Source organism: Sebastes umbrosus, chromosome 12 (genome assembly GCF_015220745.1).
Source record: "Sebastes umbrosus isolate fSebUmb1 chromosome 12, fSebUmb1.pri, whole genome shotgun sequence".
NCBI classification, from domain to species: Eukaryota; Metazoa; Chordata; class Actinopteri; order Perciformes; family Sebastidae; genus Sebastes; species Sebastes umbrosus.
The window spans coordinates 2,955,811-2,975,670 of NC_051280.1; the positions used below are offsets into that span (position 1 = coordinate 2,955,811).

General features: G+C 41.0%; 1 protein-coding gene and 1 long non-coding RNA gene across 2 annotated transcripts in view; both read right to left on the reverse strand.

Moving 5' to 3' along the window:
* LOC119498812 (partitioning defective 3 homolog) overlaps nt 1-19,860 on the reverse strand; it is a 334,030-nt gene that overhangs the window by 96,983 nt on the left and 217,187 nt on the right. The window contains 4 exon segments of the mRNA XM_037787881.1: nt 1,344-1,574; nt 12,924-12,968; nt 14,033-14,184; nt 16,215-16,401. Coding sequence (XP_037643809.1) covers nt 1,344-1,574; nt 12,924-12,968; nt 14,033-14,184; nt 16,215-16,401 — 615 coding nt within the window.
* LOC119498815 lies at nt 1,582-3,726 on the reverse strand. Its single transcript, XR_005209192.1, has 3 exons — nt 3,698-3,726; nt 3,509-3,562; nt 1,582-3,378 (listed from the first exon to the last, which is right to left on the reverse strand). It is a non-coding gene; the product is annotated as an uncharacterized LOC119498815 (long non-coding RNA).

A 19,860-nucleotide genomic window follows, 5' to 3' on the forward strand; every position in this document is an offset into this window, starting at 1 on the left:
TAATTTTAATAAACATTCCATATTGTGTCATTCAGTTACAAGAATAATTGAATTAATCAAAGTAAGATTTAGCCGTAAAAGGATGCAAGAAGACATGTTCATGTTGTTTAGATTATCAAACGGACAACGAATCATAGAGGTTTATTTCTGGCTGCTAGCGTTAGCGTTAGCTGTCTTTAGCAACATGGCTAACGCTGGTCTTGGCTATTGTCCAAAGCAAGAAACAACCGTACAAATCCCAATTGGAACTATAAACCCCAATCTCAGTATTATAAGGCAGAGTAAAACTAATACAAATTTGAGCCTTCATTTTTCCCGCTTATAAGGAACCAATCCAAATGCAGATGGTGTCATTATTCGCGGCTTTCCAATGTGGATGCATGAGAAATGGAGATCCATCCTTTGAGTCACACAGTCTTCTGCAGTCTCACAGGCTACACGACACGCCCATTTCACTACCCAACACACCCCCTGACATAACTTCTGATAGCTTTTGTACCTAAGCCTAACCAAGTAGTTTTTGTGAATAAACATAACCAAGTAGTTGTTGTGCCGAAACCTAACCAAGTAGTTTTTGTGCCGAAACCTAACCAAGTAGTGTTGGCGCCTAACCAAGACATTTTTGTGCCTAAACTTAACCAAGTAGTTTTTGTGCCTAAACCTTAACAAGTAGTTTTTCTTTCTAAACCTAACCAAGTAGTTTTGGCACCTTACCAGGACGTTTTTTATGCCTAAACATAACCAAGTATTTTTGTGCCTAAATCTAAACAAGTATTTTTCATTATTCTGTCGTCATTATATTGTGCAAACAACATTTACTTCATAATAATAAATCAAAACAAAAAAAGTGTCTATTGACACTTTAAGATGTCTCATATTGACTGTGTGCATTTGACATCTAATGCAGTGAATAGCTACATCCTGAGTCAGCGGTATGCCATTGCCACAAGCAGTAATACAATCAGCTGCCAGATATTGAGCATTAGTCAGAATGCTGTCACTCCCATGCACGAGTACGGAAGCCACATCCAAGTTTTAGTGGCCGGCACATTAACAGTTTCAATATCACTCCGTGTTATTGTTTATCATTGTTGTGTTAATGTCATCTCAGTAACCCAGAATGCATTGTCACTGAAGCACCATTGTACAATTTCATATATCAGACATGTTCCAGAAATTATAGAGTGACTGAAGTTGAAGTTCCTTGCTGAAGGACACTGACAGGACTCCCAACTGCTGACGGATATGATACTTTCGTTCGTTTTGGGCTCAAACCTGTAATCTTTCAGAAACGGGACAGTCTTGTGAACTGTCGTCCGATATGTAAATGTTGGATATCTTACATGTCTCCATGCCCTCATCGTCTTCTTCCGTCGCAGCTGGTCTGTCGTAGGATTTGTCGATAGCTGCTCTGAAGCTCTCGTTGCAGCCCCGCCCCCTGATGATACGGGGGCGTGGTCTGTGGAAGGGGAGGTCCCCGTTGAGGGTTACCTCGGCAACAGCCGTCTGGAGGCTCTCGAGGGAGCTGGACTTCTTTAAGCCTAGTGATGGTCCCACATCCTTTGTGGAAGAACCTGATAGGACGATACAGAGATATGTACTGTAGGAAAATAAAACAACAATTTATGACAATGATGGCCCATCAATACCTTATCCTAATAATGCATACTGTAGTATCCAATGATGAACTTCAGTTCAATTCTATTCTACACCAATTACAGCTAACCAGCTACTAGGTCATTCTTATTAACTTCAAATAGCAGAGAAGGGAGGCAAATCTAAATTTTCTCAAGAAATTCCTCTTGGGAATGGAGCAAAATATGTGCAGTACAGCAACAATGCAGTAAAAAAGTACTGGAAGTATGTACAACTATGGCCAACATTTTAAGCAATCAATAAGCATATAATTATAGTGAAAGGTTGTCCCAATTTTTGGGCTCATTTATTATTATCCGTTTCCTTCTAATATTTTTTATTACATTAAGAAGATAGACCAAAAGTCTAAAATCTAGATTCACTTCTGTTATTCTATTTCTACACAATGTGCAACACCCTTCGTCCCATCTTTTGGTGCAGTAATAAATAACAAAATCAATATGAACACATTGACCTTGGCTGTGTTACATTTTTCTCAAGGATAAAGGATGATGTAGTGCAAGAGAAGCAACATGATCATGAGAGTTATGTTGCAATATGACTTAACAGGATGATTTAAGAGGATGGATTGAGAGGATGAGAGACTTTCTTTCAACATAAAAGACTGACTAAGCAATATGACACATATTTCACAACGAGCCACTTCCTGCCAATTCCAAATGACCAGCAACTTTAAAGCTGTCCAAGTATGACCTCAGAGTCTTCACTGCCGAGTCATTTTAGTGCATTTTTATTTTTGTGGTGGATTTAGGGATTTGCTCCAGCCAACCTCACAGTGACCCTCAAGGTGAATGTCCACTGAAAATGCCATTAGCACATGCGGTAAGTGCGATGGCAACAACGCAGAACTGGGAAATAAACCACATCATTCTCAGGCTGCATACTCTAGCTTTCTTTTTGTACCACATTTTTGTTTTTTTTAACTGTAGAAGAGATCTCTGGCTAACAATACTAATACTACAACACCATTTCAGAGACACTAAGAAGCACTCAGAAAGGTTTATTCCAAGCTTCCATTATGCATACGTGTCTGGCAAAAGTAGACTGGATGCATAGAATAAACAAAACGTAAAAAATGAGGCACAACCAATGTCAGTCTCGCATTATGACTCCTGCTGCCGGTGAACAATAAAAACATTATTTATATTTAAAATCAGCTATGAATCAGTAATTACACACTATGTTCAGACTGCAGGCAAATCAGTATTGTTTCTCAAATCAGATCTTTAAGACGGACTGTCCACACTCTTATTTGCAAGAGATCAGATTTTTGTGGCAAGACATGACACGGCTTTCCAACGTGGATGCATGAGAAATGGAGATCCACCCTTTGAGAAGGAGCTTTCTGCAGTCTCACAGGCTACACGACACGCCCATTTCACTACACAACACAACCCCTGACATAATATCTGATAGTTTTTGTGCCTAAGCCTAACCAAGTAGTTTTTGAGCCGAAACCAACCAAGTAATTTTGGCACCTAACCAAGAAGTTTTTGTGCCTAAACCTAACAAAGTTATTTTTTGTGCCTGAACCTAACCAAGTACTTGTAGTGACTAAATCTAGCCAAGTAGCTGTTGTGTCAAAACCTAACCAAGACATTTTTGTGCCTAAACCTAACCAAGTAGTCTTTGTGCCTAAACCTAACCATGTAGTGTTTGTACCTGAACCTAACCAAGTAGTGTTTGTGCCTAAACCTAACCAAGTAGTGTTAGTGCCTAAACCTAACCAAGTAGTTTTTGTGCCAAAACCTAACCAAGTAGTTGTTGTGCCAAAACCTAACCAAGTAGTTTTGGCACCTAACCAAGAAGTTTTTGTGCCTAAACCTAACAAAGTTATTTTTTGTGCCTAAACCTAACCAAGTAGTTGTAGTGACTAAATCTAGCCAAGTAGTTGTTGTGCCAAAACCTAACCAAGACATTTTTGTGCCTAAACCTAACCAAGTAGTCTTTGTGCCTAAACCTAACCAAGTAGTGTTTGTGCCTAAACCTAACCATGTAGTGTTTGTACCTAAACCTAACCAAGTAGTGTTTGTGCCTAAACCTAACCAAGTAGTTTTGGCACCTAACCAAGAAGTGTTTGTGCCTAAACCTAACCAAGTAGTTTTTGTGCCTAAGCCTAAGCAAGTAGTTGTTGGGCCTACACCTAAACAAATAGTTTTTGTACCTAAACCTAACCAAGTAGTGTTTGTGCCTAAACCTAATCAAGTAGTTGTTGTGCCTAAATCTAGCCAAGTAGTTTTTGTGCCAAAACCTAACCAAGTAGTTGTTGTGCCTAAATCTAGCCAAGTAGTTGTTGTGCCAAAACCTAACCAAGTAGTTTTGGCACCTAACTAAGAAGTGTTTGTGCCTAAACCTAACCAAGTAGTTTTTGTGCCTAAGCCTAAGCAAGTAGTTGTTGGGCCTACACCTAAACAAATAGTTTTTGTGCCTAAACCTTAACAAGTAGTTTTTGTGCCTAAACCTAACCAAGTAGTTTTGACACCTAACCAAGTAGTTGTGGCACATAGACCTAACCTGGTAGTTTTGGTACCTAACCAAGTTGTTTGTGTCCCTTAACCTAATCAAAATTTGACTCTTTCGAGGGCATATCATGTATTAGGTGTGTCCTGTAGTACTGTGTACTCGCAGATAGACCTATTTGCATCATTTCACCCTCCAAACAATCGCTCCATACAATCAACGGAGGAGGCTGGTATACATTGCGATGTTCCATGCTACAGTCCTGGCCTGCTTCACTTTGCAGCGAGAGGTGTGGTGCCATCCGCAAAGCAGTGTGTGTATGTGTATGTGTGTTGCCTTGCGAGTGATGCAAAAGACACTTTAAAATCCGATTTGAGTGGCCAGAGCGTTTGGACTGAGACACATCTGTATAAATCCGAATGGAATTCGCATTTCAAACCACCTCCAAATGTAGTTTGGATCAGATTTGCTTTTTGCTGTCCAGACCTTCTAAAATCAATCTGGATACAATCTGAATACGCCAAAAAACAGATTTGGACTGGCAGTCTGAACAAGGTCTTAGTGTTCTTGCTATCGCTATAGTGGAGCATCTCTGCTCAATGAGTGAAGAAGAAACACCTGGTCTACCTGATCATGCCCTCAGAGGACCAATAAGCAACTCTGACAACAGCACACCATATTTAAACAGAGAAGGAAGCTGATCGATTGTGTGTGTGTGCGTGTGTGTATGTGTGTGTGTGTGTGTGTGTGTGTGTGTGTGTGTGTGTGTGTGTGTGTGTGTGTGCGTGTGTGCGTGTGTGTGCGTGTGTGTGTGTGTGTGTGTGTGTGTGTGTGTGTGTGTGTGTGTGCGTGCGTGTAACATTCTTCCTGACTGACTACAAATTTCATTACAAGATGTGGCTCAGAATGAAAATAACCATCAGCAAAATAGGAGAAACATGACAGTTTAATTAAACTAAGACTATTTGTACAGTGGTGCGGGCATAATTTTTGTTCCCATATGTGGCAAATGAATGTACGCAGATAAGGTGAGGAGGTATGAAGGTAAATGGAAGAGTCCTAATCTCCTGGGTGGTGTCACGTTAGAGCTACTGTAGCAGAGGGCTGTGAAATACACAAGGCCTGACAGATTAACATGTGGCACCATGAGGGAGGAAAGTGAAGAGAAAGAGAGAGAGAAACAAAGAGTGAAAGGAGAGGTGAGGAAAGAAGCAGGAGATAGACAAAAAAATATCAAAGACGGAAAGATTTAGTCCTGTTTGGAGTAATTTTTGCTAAAAGCAGTGTCCAGAATTTTCTGCTCCTTTTTAAAAAAAAATAAACAATATATTTGTGACCCATTTTTATGGATTTGTGTCTTGATTAGGGGCTAAGGGACCTCTTTTAGTCCCATTATGTTTACTGTATTGGTTGTCGTTTTGCGATTTCAGTTATTATTCTAAGCCTAATGCATTTGGTTTTCTTGAAACAAAGTAAATTGTTTGTACAGTCAATTAGGCTAAAATATATTGAAATGTATTCAAATGACCTGCCAGTGTTGTAGAATAATCTAAAACATATATCTTCTTGTTTATGGTGGGACTGACCAAAAAAAAAGAATAAAGACAGAGAGGGAAAAAAATAGAAAAGGAAAATTGAATAAATGCAGAGTGAACAAGCGAGTGGGTTGGCGTCATCCCATTCATTTTCATCAGCCTGTCCTGTTCCCTTAACGTCTCACTGAGAGCCGGGCTGATGGGCTTTCCACGCTGCACACCCACTTTATTTAAAGGCTTTGCCCAGCGCCATTCACTCCAGTCACACTTCAGTGGCAGTCTCAAAAAAAGAGAGGATCATTTACACTGTGTTGGAGATCTGACAAATGGCGTTTAGTCACAAACATGAAAAACTTGTTTTCTTATAGAAAGGCTTTCAAATAACCTGGTGATGAGGTTTCTGTTCAGTCAGGCCTACCTAGCAACAGAGAGTGGACTTAGAAAATTTGGAATAAAATCTAACTAAAAAGCGAGTCTGTCTGTATGTCTGCTCATCCCATCTACTTCACACTTGGCGGGTTTATTGGTGGAAACCCAAAGGAGTGTTTTTTATTTTGAATTTGGTGCAATTTGGACACAACATGTTCAATATTAATAAACTTTGAATAAACAAGCGACCAGCGTTCTGTGCAGCAGCGGGGGCGGGGCTTCCATCATATCGTCTGCAGCGGGCAGACTGCGGCTCAATGACAGCAGTTTACTTTACCACCAAACAAAGAGTCAACATAAGCGGATAGCCAACTGGTGTATTTCACCATGTGACTGTAAGTAAACTGCAACTTGGGTGTGTTTTCCTACGTAAGGAAGACTGTATTTCCCCCAGTGTAAGACTTGATACTAACTTATAACACAAATAATGTTACCACCAGAGAAATACAACCACTAATTAAATCCATGATCTTCTTTATAACCGTGGCGGTTTTGTCAAAGCAAGCGACTAATATGCCTATTTGGAAATTACCTCCGCTGAGTGTATTTCAGCGATGTTCCTGACCGCAAGTAACCGTGACTTTGGTGTTTGATGTTTTCCGTGAACCAGAGTGTATTTACAGGTGTTTCTGACCATGAGTAGCTGCGACTTGGGGTGTGTGACGCCGCTATGTCATGGCAGGTGTATTGCTCAGGACCCAAGGAAGCGCAGTGTCGAGTGTGAAGCTGCAAGCAGTTAACACCACAAGTCAAGCTTTCAGCCCGTTCTGAACAGGCATGTTTTGAACGGGTACTGCACTAGTACCTTAAGTGTGCTCATCTTTTTTGACATAAAACATACTAAATTGCAAATAATCAGGTCTGGGAACACAGCTCACATATAGTGTCTGACAGAAATGTAAAAAAGACAGCTAAATGGATTATTTCAAATCTGGCAACCAGTCAGTCCAGTTTGGAGTAATCTGCGTCAGTGTGTTTGAACAGAGTGACACTCTACTACTCGTGTGCAGATAAACACGATCGCACCAAGTTAAGCAGTGACAGGCTTACAATAACAAATACAGAGAAATCGTGTCGCAGCTGGAACAAGGAGAGGTCAGATTGGTGTTGACACCAGATGCACCTGGAACTACTGGCAACTGGAGGGTTATTGATTCAGCCTGCATGGAGGAAATCACCTATCATTTGATTCCACTGACTGTCTCTGTCATCTCTATACAGTTCACTATATAATGAGAAAGGGCGCTAACTGAAGATGGTTCTCCAAAATGTGGTAATTTGCATCTGCAAAAGTGACACAAACACCACACAATGTAAACAAAAGTGTCTTCCAGATATTAACACATTTCTAGTTATCTGTCTTTTATCTAAATTACGCCCAGGTTGTGTGAATTCTTGGAAAATGGGCGGCCTAAATGGTAACCACAGCATCCAGTTTACCAAGCTTTTTGTTTTGGTCTTTTTTTTTCCTATAAATGTCCATTCATCAGTGTTATGATGATCCCTGACTGGATGTCCGTATCATGTGTCACTACAATGCTGCTTGACAGTTTAATGGCCGCTCCCCACCTACTGAGCAACACTAAACTACAACACGATACCACTGACTCCTGTTTCATGAAGAGCAAATGATTAACTCCAGGATATAATTCCTACTTCTCCAAATGAATTTAAATGGACTCTGAATGTGAACTTCACTCACGGGTCACTTTCTCACAGGGATTTATGATGAATGATAAAAAAGTTTGGACAAAGTCTGCTGCCAACAGTCCAGCATTGTCCTCCATCACTGAAGTGTCCTCGTCCAACATGTGGCAAGGGCCTGTGTCAATAAACCTCTCGGCCAATCACAGCTCAGGAGACGGGGGCTACTATATCCCATCTCTCAGAACTGCCACGGTCTTGGGTTTCAGCAGGATGGTTGTGTTTTGGCTTTGGGAAATGGACCATGGATCATTTATACTTACTGGGCACTAGGGATTTTTCTTAAATGTTGGTAAAGTGACACCAGGGGCCCATAAAAGTGAAAATAAACCCGGGACACTTGAAAAAACAGGGTGAAATCTATTAGCCCACAACATTAGGTAAATTAAATGGGTATTAGATTGCAAACTGTCATAATGTTCACACTAAATATCCACCTTAAAGATGATTACAGCATCTGTAGCCTAAAAATCTCTCATTGTAACGAGATGATTTCAGATTTTCAACGTAAAAGCAGATCACTCAGAGTCAGAATAAACAATGGTAGCTACTTTAATTAAAGAACATTACTACTACGCTACTACGAGGAACTTTCATTTTCTGTTGGTTTTTGCGGTCCCTGTGGACAAAAGCGGTTGTGTTTCCGAGCACTAGAGTCTCTTTAGAAAATTTTACTGCAGCAGGGTTTGACAGTCTGCCCCACGCGGCCCTGGTTCTGGTTCTCCCATGCCTCCCTTCTCTCTAGCGGGCCCAGCATTACGGCCTGTGTTAGCTCCCGGCAGGGACCAGCGGAGCTGCAAGGCAAATCTCTGCAACTAGCCGAAGGAGCTGGAGGAGCTCTCGACCTCCCGACCTTCCACCAGAGCTCCGACTGCATGTCGAAGGCGGCAGCGAAGCCAGATCTGGGTCTGTCCGCGGTGGGCTGGTTGCTGCCCGAAGGCCCTGCTGGATTCTGAGCTGAAGGAGTTCCTGGTGAACCTGCATAATATTGCGAAGAATCCGACTTGGTGGCACCGATGACAAGCATTAAGAATAACTATATAGAAATAGCCGATATTCGTAGGTCATATAGAGGCGTCAGGATTTAAAGTGGCAGTAGTCAGTATATTTTGCGCCTCTTTTTGGTCAAAAATTTCATAATAACCTTTCAGCATATTGTAATTCAAGTGTTCTGAGAGATAACTAGACTTCTGCTTTGAGACCAAAGACTTTGACCAATCACAGGTCATTTCATTGAGAGAGCGTTCCTATTGGCTGTACTCCGGTCATGTGACCAAAACTTAGCGTTCCTTCACCAGATTTCACAATTGCGGCGGCGTCACAAACTTTCTCATTTTACAGCTAAACCGTGCACTACAAGATGATTCTGAAAACATCTGAGGAGAGAAATAGACATTAACGTAACAGAATATTGATTCATATTTGATCAGCGCTGCCTAGTTTGACCGTTTGGTCGAAGTTCGCAGGTGATTGACAGCTGGCTCTCATAGACGGCAGCTGGACAGCAGACCTCAGATCAGCTCTGACTGCTTGTTTTCCTCCGGTATGTGAAATCTTGCAGATGCCGTTAGGAGCACCGGAGGACACAGAGAGGCACATTTCAGGTTACCTGTTTCATGCACTACTGTCAGGATATAGCGACAGTTTTATAAAACTAACTTTTTTTAATCATATTCGCTCCAATCTCGCCTACTTCAGCTTTATTGAGTCTGTTTAATAACCAGTTAAAAGTTTAAATTTGCAGTGAAAGGCAACTTGATGATCACCAGAAACAAGTCCTCTCACATCACGTTCACATTTTAGATGGACTGATTGGAGACCAGTAGATAATGCCACAGTGATGACAGTTGATAGATTTTTTAGGATGCTAAATTGTGAACTTTTCCTACTTGTTGTCACATTATGTAATTGTACAGCTGACTCATCTGTTGCCACTGTTTGGCAGACACACCTTATAAAATATGCAACGCACAATCTCTTATTTGCCGACTCATGATATCATAACACGACAGAAAGTTGGAAACAAATCTCCTCTCCATCTCATGGCTGCCTACACACAGTTAGAAGGTTTCAACGAAAGTATTCAATTCTAATCAATGTATCCATTTGTGCTTTTCCACAAGACCTCTTTCGACCCTCTCGCCGCACTTTTTCTCTGCGTTTCTGTCTTCACACTTTATTATTAAGTGAGAGTTCACAGCCATACCTACGAGTTACCGAGACAGCTCCCGTCTGACACTCTAAACCCCTCATCTCTCTCTCTCTCTCTTTCTCCTCCTCTACACGTCTTCCTTCAGCGGGATCCATCCTTTTGTCCAAGTCTCTGATATCAGAGGCAAGCCTTCTATTCAGTCGATGCGACAGTGAAAATACACAAGACTTGACAATGACGGATGACTCGCTGTCAGCTCACTGCCTTAACCAAGGACAGAGTGCTTTTTCTGCTGTCCCTCTCCATGCACACACACACGTACACTCCTGACACACACACACGCACACACACAAAACAATTAGTGCTACAGCCGCATCTGAGGCAAAAGGGAGAAAATCAAATCTGTAGTCACCCGACTGCTTTCACGACCATGTTCGGCAGCGACCTCAGACTGTGGCGAGGACTGCGAGTCTTCACTCTGCAGTCTGACAAATTTGTCTTGTCAAAGAGCGAGCGAAACGCCAAACGCAGAGAGAACACTACACAAATGCATAAAGAGCGGAGCGGTGGATAAACCTTCTGAGGCATCATCTGCGAGCTATAGCCACTGAATTTGTATTTATAGATCAATACGTGCAATTTAATGTCCATCACTGTTGTTCCTGTACAATTAGTGTCACGTTCTGCACCAGTTATGAATCGATCTGTTCTGCAAAGCCGCGGAGACAGGTTGCACTTCATTTATAGTTCATGGCATGCAATCTCGGACTCTTCTTACTCTGGCTCACCTCTGCAGCTACAAGTGTTTCCCCAAGTTGTATAATGTGTCATTAAACTAATTAAACACCAATCCTGTTTATATATTACAATACAAAGAGCAAATGAAGAAAACATGGACTGCGAAGGTAGATCTGAGATGATATGAAGGACCTGGGACGGAGGGGATAAAGTTGGTTTTGTCCAAATAACACAAAAACTGATAAAGTACAGTTAAAAAGTTTGCTTCCTACATCTACATGTGAATAGATTTAATGAAAATATGTGCACTCTTGATTTGTTAAAAAGGTGCTGAAGGCGAAAAATTTAAAATGGAGAAATGTTTTGCAGACTATCTCAGTGGCATTTAGTCACAAAAATGCAACAAACAAACAAAAGAGCAATAACCTTTTGTCAGAGCATCTGCACAGTAAGTACACATTCTCAAATAGTCTGGCTTATATCGGAGACAGGGTTTTATTTCTAATATCCCTAATTTTCATAAGTGTGCTTGAGAATATTTATGTAAAAAGCCCTCCTTCTTTCTGATCTGCTCCTGTTTTAATTCGCTGTCAAAGCGGTTTGTTGTTATTGCAAACTCAGCAAACTCTGTTTACCAATTGTCTTAAATCAGCATAATGTTTATTTCCAAAGCAGTAATTATATCAGTATGACAACGTATTCTTGCCATACTCTGTACTCTGCTGCAAAGAGTTTCTCTTTTTAACAGTAACTACTGTTCTCATGCATTCATTAATTCCAATTGGCCCTACTTTGCCGTTGTTTTGATCACTGTTAAGTTACCGTCAATGAATCTCTACAATTCCAGCAAAGGTATTTCAAATTAAAAAAAGTCTTTCAGCAGCTCATCGGGCATAATCTTCCCCCTTTCCTAGTATGCTTTTAATTTGAAACATCTGCAGGTTGCAAGCGATACAATTTATAGTAGTTTAAAGGGATAGTTCTGATTATTTGAAATGGGGTTATATGAGGTATTTATCCATAGTCAGTGTATTACCTACAGTAGATGGCGGTCGGCACGCCCCCAGTTTGGAGAAACAGACAGGAGTACCAGCACGGGAGCAAAGCAATGTACTGTTGTGGACGGAGGCAGCAACAAAACGGATTTTAGACACCTAACAAATCAGTTTAAGTGTACGCTATATTTAGAATATTTTCACCACTTTACCTTAACGTCAGACACCACAACTAAGCTGATATTTATGCTCTCTTCAAAGCCGCCAGACTGCATTGACAAAAACAGTAATTTTACCTTGCAGAACATAGGGGTTGCTGGTCTACCGCTGGTTAGTTTGTTTGTGTGTTTTTGTTACTTTGGTGTTTTAAAGTGTCAGTTCAGATTCACCAAAGTCACACAATAACAAACTAACTAACTGATCAAGGCAGCAGTAGATCAGCAAATACCGTGTTCTACGAGGTAAAATTACTGTTTTTGTCAATGGAGACTGGTGGCTTTGAATGAACATAGATGAATGGTTATAACGGCTCCAGTTCCTCGTCGGAAAGGGTTGTCTGACGGCAAGGTAAAATGGTGAAAATATTCTAAATATAGCGTACACTTAAACTGATGATTTTTTTTTTTAGCTAAAATCTGTTTAGCTGCTGCCCCCATCAACAGCAGTACATTGTTTTGCTCCGGTGCTGGTACTCCTGTCTGTTTCTCCAAACTGGGGGTGTGCCGACCATCATCTACTGTAGGTAATACACTAACACTGATGTACTTCATACAGCCCCACTTCAAAAGATCAGAACTATCCCTTTAAAATTGCATTAAAAAAACAACAACAGCAAAGTAGAAAGGATTAGAAAAAAATAGAAAAATTAATGGAAACAGTATTTCTCCGAGCAGCACAGTGGTGAGTTGGACTCTTTCGTTGTACTGATTGAATAAAGTGTGGAAATGTACATTATACAGAATTTGCTATGAGGGCTATTATAGTACAGGTAATTTCCCTTCTTTGCTGGATGAATTACGGCGCATGAGTCAAAATGTGCTAAATGTGATCGGATAATAAAATATCATGTGGTATAACATCATAAAACAGCAATACTTTCTGAATGAGTAAGAGCTCCTCGGGGCTTTTAATTCAACATAAAACCACTTATAGCCCTCAGTCCCAGGCCTTAACTATGCACCTTGAGAGAAAAAAAAAAAGTGATGGTGATGGTGGCGAAGGTTAAGTAACCCGTTCTACCTTTCAGTGCCTTACCTGTGTTGGTCTCGGGACGAGGGGTGAGGTTAATCTCGTCGGCTACTGTTAAAGGAAGGGGGAGGTAAAGAAGGGGGACGGATACAAACATTTGGGGTTTCAGTTAGTGCAAATGACATTCCACATGCAACATCCAGGTAGCGCTGCAAACATCACAAACTGCTTCATCTCAATTAGGATCGGACGCCATGCGAGACAAGGAGGTGGAGGTGGAGGGGGGGGGATGTGGGTGGGAAATGAAAAGAGGGTTTGAGGATAGCAATCAGACTTGTTGTGATATCAACACGGCACAGAGCGGCAATCTGGTCGGGAAGATTAGATATGATTATAGAGAGTGCGAGCAGAGAGACTGTTGCAGCCAAAGCAATCAGCGACTGTTCGAAGCCATTTCAAGGTGAATCAACACAGTGAAGTTCTTGACTTTGGCGAGAGATGCAGAGTCTGTTTCCATACAGGAGGCAAGGAGGTGGATTACATTTAAATACAAGGACCATGTTTGAAACACGGGGCGTGCAGAGATATGTGCTAGAAGAAAGAGGGAATCTGATTTTTTTTTTAAAGGTTTTACAGAGACCGAATTAGCCAAGGTGCGCTACGGAAGTAGCAAATGACTAATGAAATGTGTACACAAGCCTTAAATGCTTCATTTTCTTATTGTAGTTAACCCAACACATCTTATATTTTAAGTTTATCGGGGGTAAATAAAAGGGAATTCTACCTCTCAACATAGAATTCTGGGTTTACCACTTGGAAATCTCCAAAGAAATAGTGTATACTTTATACTGAGTGATCCGTATCACATTCTGAGCAACAACAATGTACGGCTGAGGAGAAGTACTGTCGCTAATACTTAACCTTGAACTGTTTCTTAACAATTAAGGGATTGACATGAGAAGGAAATATGACACTAAGGGCAATCCAACAGGCTAAGGAAGGCCAGAATTATGTACAGGATATAATATGTTAACCTCCTTTATCTGATATGGACATGCCATGTTCATATTGTTTGACTGAAAGCAGGTGGAGGTTTGGACAACACGTCTTATCTCCCTGGAATCTAATGAACATCCCAAATTATGGAAGGCACGTGGAGGTAACGAAAGTTGTACCTAGATCCATGCTCTTGGACTTGCGTGTCTTGATGATCTCGAGCTGAGCGGCGTCTCCGAACTGCTTGGTGCGTTTCTCCGACATGCTCTGGCGCCCGAAGCCTTCCCTTTGGAAAGAGCCGTCTGGGTTATTTTCATCTGGATTCACGGAGCTGGATGGAGGGTTGAAGATTGTGACAGGGAGATAAGAGATATGAGATTGACTTTATTGACCCCACACAGGAAAAAATTGTATCTCAGCACTAAAAGGAAGGAGAAGAACAGATGAATAGTATTGATGGATTTTCTATATAAAATATGGAGACTTAAAATGAAAATAAATAAGGAGGTACTAGAAGAGGAAGAGAAAGAGAAGTCAAATAAGGGGCAATAGAGACAGTTGAGTGAAAAAGGTTCAAAGAACCTCTCAGCTTTGAACTCATACGGTTCAATGAAGGAAAGAAGAGGGTGAACAAGAGATGGAGGGAAATCTAGGAAAGAGCTGAACATGTGGGAAAACAAGGAAAGAATGGGTTGGGGGCAATGAGAGACAAGAAAGAACAAAGTTGGAACACGGGAAGACAGGATGGGGGAGAAAAATTAAAGAGCAAGAACGGGTAGAACTGAGAGGTCAGAGAATGTAAAGCGGAAAGAAAGAAGAAAGAGAGAGCTTTGGATAGAAGAAAGTAAGCGGATGGCAGAGAAATAATGAGAGGCAGTGAAAGAAAAAGATGAAAGTGAGACCAACAAAGAGGAAAACAAAAAAAAAATGTATTAGCGAAAAAGACAAGGCAGCATGGGAGAGATAAGAACAAGAGATAACACTCGGGAAGAGAGTTAAACAAAAGAGGAACAGGATGAGATATGAAAAGAGAAATCAGGAGGAGAGAGAAATGATGAAATTAAAAAAGAGATTGCAGAGAGAGAAAGAGAGAGAAAATGACCACCAGGCCCAAACACAAAATAAAGACACAAAGAGAAACATTATATAGAAAGATTCATCAGAGAGCCGGAGTCTTCATCTTCCTCATCAGTAGCCGTGTTACAATTCAACTATCAAGCTAATTTTAAGTTAACTTTTGAAATGTCGCAGAAAAAGAAAAAATGTGAATTAGGCCGTTTCCATTTACTGGTTTGGAGCGAATGAACTCTGCTACAGCGTAGTTTGGTCAGAAGTTGGAGCTACACACGGCTGTAATCTGCCCGTAAACAGAGTAGAAGAAGAAGAAGTAGAGGTTGTGAGCTGGGAAACAAAACAAGTCACCTTGGTCATCTAACCACCTACGAGAGAAAAAATGGGGAGTGGTCTTCAGGAATTTGTTTCAATCGGGGAAAGTTTTAATTGTTCTTTCATGTCAGCTAGTATTGGCCATGTTTCATGCTGTCCGGAGACGGAGACGATATAAATATATATATGGGAAGACGCTGACAACGGAACCGGCCGATCAGTCACAAGTTCAACATTCGCTACGTCAGAATTTATTCGGCAAAGGCGTTTCCATATCCCATTTAGCGCATCAACTCTTTTTCGACAAAGGCAAAAACCACTTCAACTTTTTTTTGCAAATGAGGAAGTTTTATCAAATTTTGCCATTTCCATATAGCTTTTCCAATGAGATACCTCAAAATGTACCTAAAAATGTGCGAATGGAAACACGGCTACTGACAAGAACACACAAATGGTTGACGGTCATGTTTCATTGTCTGAAAAGATAATCATAAAACATATTCATCAGAATATTTGATAATGGTTAGTCGCAGCTCTATGCTCTATGAATCCCCTGACATTGACATGCAAACAGAACAGGCCCTCAGCAGCACTGTGTCAGAACAGTTGGAGAGGCCAGTACTGAGGAGGGCTGTCCCGGTGAGCGCCGCTTACAATCAGGGGGCAATCAAGGAAAGAACACTCTTACACACATACACACTAACCGACAAGATAGGAGACACAGTGACCTTGTTCAAATGACATGCTTTTCGAAGGTCATATTTAAAAAGAAATATGTTTGCCATGCAGGAAATTCTAGACGATTGAAGACGTAACTTGAGGCGAAAGCAAAGTGAGTGCTGAGTCAAATGTGGTGCTGCAGTCCAAACAGTTATTGACCTTAAAATAACCACATAGAGCAATTCTGTGTTTACATTATGTCTGACAAGCTGAAACGAGACTCTGGAGGTAGGAAAAAATCAAAGTTTAGCCCACCTGTCGTTCTGAGGGGGCAGCTCTTTGGCCCACGGCGGCGTCAAGTCAGCGGTGAAGCCCACATCGTCGTGGGAGCTGGATGACGACTGGTCAGAGAGGTGGGGTGGGAGGAGGGGCGGCCGGTCATCCTCTATGATCACTGTGTCGTCCTGCGGCATGTTGACGGTTGGTGAGAGCTGATAGTTTCCTGGAGGAGACAAAATCATTGTTTTTTTATTCCTCTGATTTATTCATAACAGTCAGCTGTGTCCATGATGTTTCTCTTCATATTTAAAGAGTTTTCCCGTTGTTCCTACTCTGTAAGCTGCCATGTCCACCCTCACTCTTATGATTGACCACAAAGATAGGTATAAATAATACATGGTTAATGTCAAGTTCTCCTGCAGAATCAAATGGCGTCTTTCTCAAGTCTAGTTTTGTCTGATGCAAAACAATCATACAGTGAGAAGTCCATCATACTATTGACAAAAGGACCAATACACAGATTCAAATGACCAGAACACAATCTGCAATCCCTCTGTCCACATGCACCTAAAACCAAAAGCAAAATTAGCTCTGTCATATGTTAGCCTGATGATAATCACCTTCCCTTAAAAGTCTGTGCATCTAATACTTAAAGGTATAGTTCAACATTTTGGGAAATTCAATTAAATACAGCAAGAGTTAGATGAGAATAGTTCTAATACCATTTTTTCCTTCCCAGTACCGATTCCGATACCCAAACTTAGTAACAAACTGATACCAGCGTGATAAAAAAACATAGTTATGAACAGCTGTGACAAACTACCTGCAATCAGTTGTTCTTTGCTGCTCTAAAACCATAGTTGCCAGTGGCAGCCCTGATGCATCCAGCACAGTGAAGGCTGCTGTTTTGGAGCGGCAAAGAAGAATTGATTTCCGGTTAAACAAGTTTATTTCTTTCTGGGTAAATAAATGACGGTATTGGATTGGTGTATAGACTGGCATACTTGCCGATACCCGATCCCAGATTTTGGGCAGTATTGGACGCATTTCCGATACTGGTATTGGTATCGGAACAACTCTATATAAGAAGACAGATACCACTCATGTCTGTACGCTAAGTACAGGCCTGGAGCTGGGAGGCAACTAGCTTACTTTACCATAAAGACTGGAAGCACTGGGGAACAGCTAGCCTGGATCTTCCCATTGTACAACTTGTGGTTTTAGAGGGAGTTGCATCACAGTGTTACTTTTTGTTGATGAAAAAAACACGTTTATCCATCTGCCCACAGTACTTCTGGTTGCCTGGCAACTTCATGGTGACGGCAAGACTCCAGGAAGTCACTGCCTCTGGCTGCTGTTTGGCCATGAAATAGTTAAAGCACAGAACTCCCTGTAAAACTACAAATTGTTGTTTTAAACAAAGAAAGATAACACATGTTAATCTGTAAATTGTTTAGGTGTTGGTAGGTGTATTTTTGAACTTTGGGACAATGGCTAGCTGTTACTGCTTACAGTCCTTATGTTATGCTAAGCTAATCACCTCCTATCCCCAGCTCCGTACTTAAAGCTAAGGTTGGTATTCTTGAGAAAATATTTTAAAAATGATCAAACCGAAAAAACAGCCCAGTGTTGCCAACTCTTTTCCAAAGAAAGCAGCTAGCCGAGAGCAGAGAAAGTCACCAAGTTGACAACACTGACCGTCCGTCCCTTCAGGTCTCCATCCAAAGACACTCCCCCCAAAATTATCATTAGCATGTAAAGAACGTACGTGGCTATTGTTAGTACTCACAGCTGTCAAGCTAGCAGGTGACGCGCAATGAGTACACGGGCAGAGTGCACGCAGGTAGACAGGCAGGTTATCTGTCCAATCATTTCATTCAGACCAAATGAAATGATTGGACGGGTTTATTACAGCCACCGATACCAGATTTTTTTTTTTTCCAGAGCATTTGATTTATCGATTGCTGTCAGGATGTAATACAAATGTCAACAAATATAACACAAATGCATTTGAAGAACATTACCAACCCTAGCTTTAATGTACAGATACAGTATGAGAGTGGTATCAAACTTTTCATCTCACTCTCAGCAAGGAAGCCAATAGTATATTTCCCCAAATCTTGAACTCTTCCTTTAACACGTCATTAAGCTGTTTAATGTTCCCACATGAATCAGGTTCATTCAATGTGTTGCTCAATGTTTCCCCCCTTTGTCATGTGCAACATCAAACCAATGATTATTTCCAACATTTGAACAGCATCTACGAGGTAAGAGGTATTGCTTCTTCCCACCGTTCAGCATGATGTATACAATAAATATGGATATTTAGAAAGGATGAATCACTCCACAGCTGCTGATTACTCTGCACAAAGACCACAATCACTGTCAAATGACGCGTGACGTGCATCTGCATATGCATAAATTATGAGTTTCAGCACAAGTCACATTGACTCACATTGCTGCTGCTGATGATTGAGAACTAGGTAAATGTGATTAGAAATAACATTTAATTCCATTTAGAGGACATGTGATGTCGACCTAACCTGTGAAGTGCAACAGTTAATAATGATCACACCTTTCTGATTTGATTGAAAGGATTCAAATATTGGGAAAATAAGACTATGGTCTGACAAAATAACACTCATTTCTTTCAGCTCCAAGGAGGATAACAGAAAAATGCTTTAATCTACATGAAAAAAAAAGAAACACTTGTAAAAGCTTAGAAAAAGCTGGCCAGTTACTCGGCTCTTTGCACAACACCCTCAGGAATGAATTTATTTGTGACAACATGCAGCTGCTGGATCAAGCGTGAGACTGCAGGAACCGTTTAATGGTTTACAAAATGAAAAGAAAAAAAAAATAATATACAGGGCAACTTTTTAAACCACAAAACATATTTTGAAGTATGAAAGCAGAGTGAAACTGCTCCTGGTTAATCAGCTTATATACCAAGTGGAGTTTGGCAGCAGGCATAATGGCGTTCCTATGTCAAAACACTATGATTAATTCAAGCTGTGCCCTCACAAATAAAGATAAAAACTTCCCTGTGCTGAGGGGAAAAATAAAATAGTCCCCTTTCTCTGCCTCTGAAAAGCACAGCTTAAAACCTCCCATTGATATTCAGCGCATGACTTTGTCTTTAATCTGTATTTTGAAATTGGGAGCGGGGGGGGCTCCTCTGCATCAAAAGAAGGGCAGCTCATAAAAGCCGTGTGTACTGAGCTCAGGGAGAAGTTTGTTTGTCTTTAGAAAGCGTTCGGGTTTTTAAGACGGAGACCTGGAGGTCTGAGTCAGGCCTGCTGTTTGTTTCTCATAAACCGAGCGCCGAGAGGATCGATGAGCGACCGGGTGCTGCTGCTTCCAGCCAGCGTGGGTGAATGACCTGATGTAAAGGGAGCTGAATGGAGGAAGAAAGGAGCACTGGGCGGTGTGAAAGTGTGTGTGTGTAAAGGTAGTTTAAAAAAGCCATCGGTGACTGTTCTTTGTTATTTTTCCTTGAATAAGAAGAAGTCACAAAGTGACCTTTTATTCAAATTAACCCATTAATGCACTTTGTACGTTCTTAACCCTGTTTAAGAAAAATACTATAATCATCAGTCTCGTGCTACCAAGTTTTTTTTTGTGAATGCAACACACTGTTTTTAAAATGGTAAAATAATCTCATTGATATCTAGTACACTAG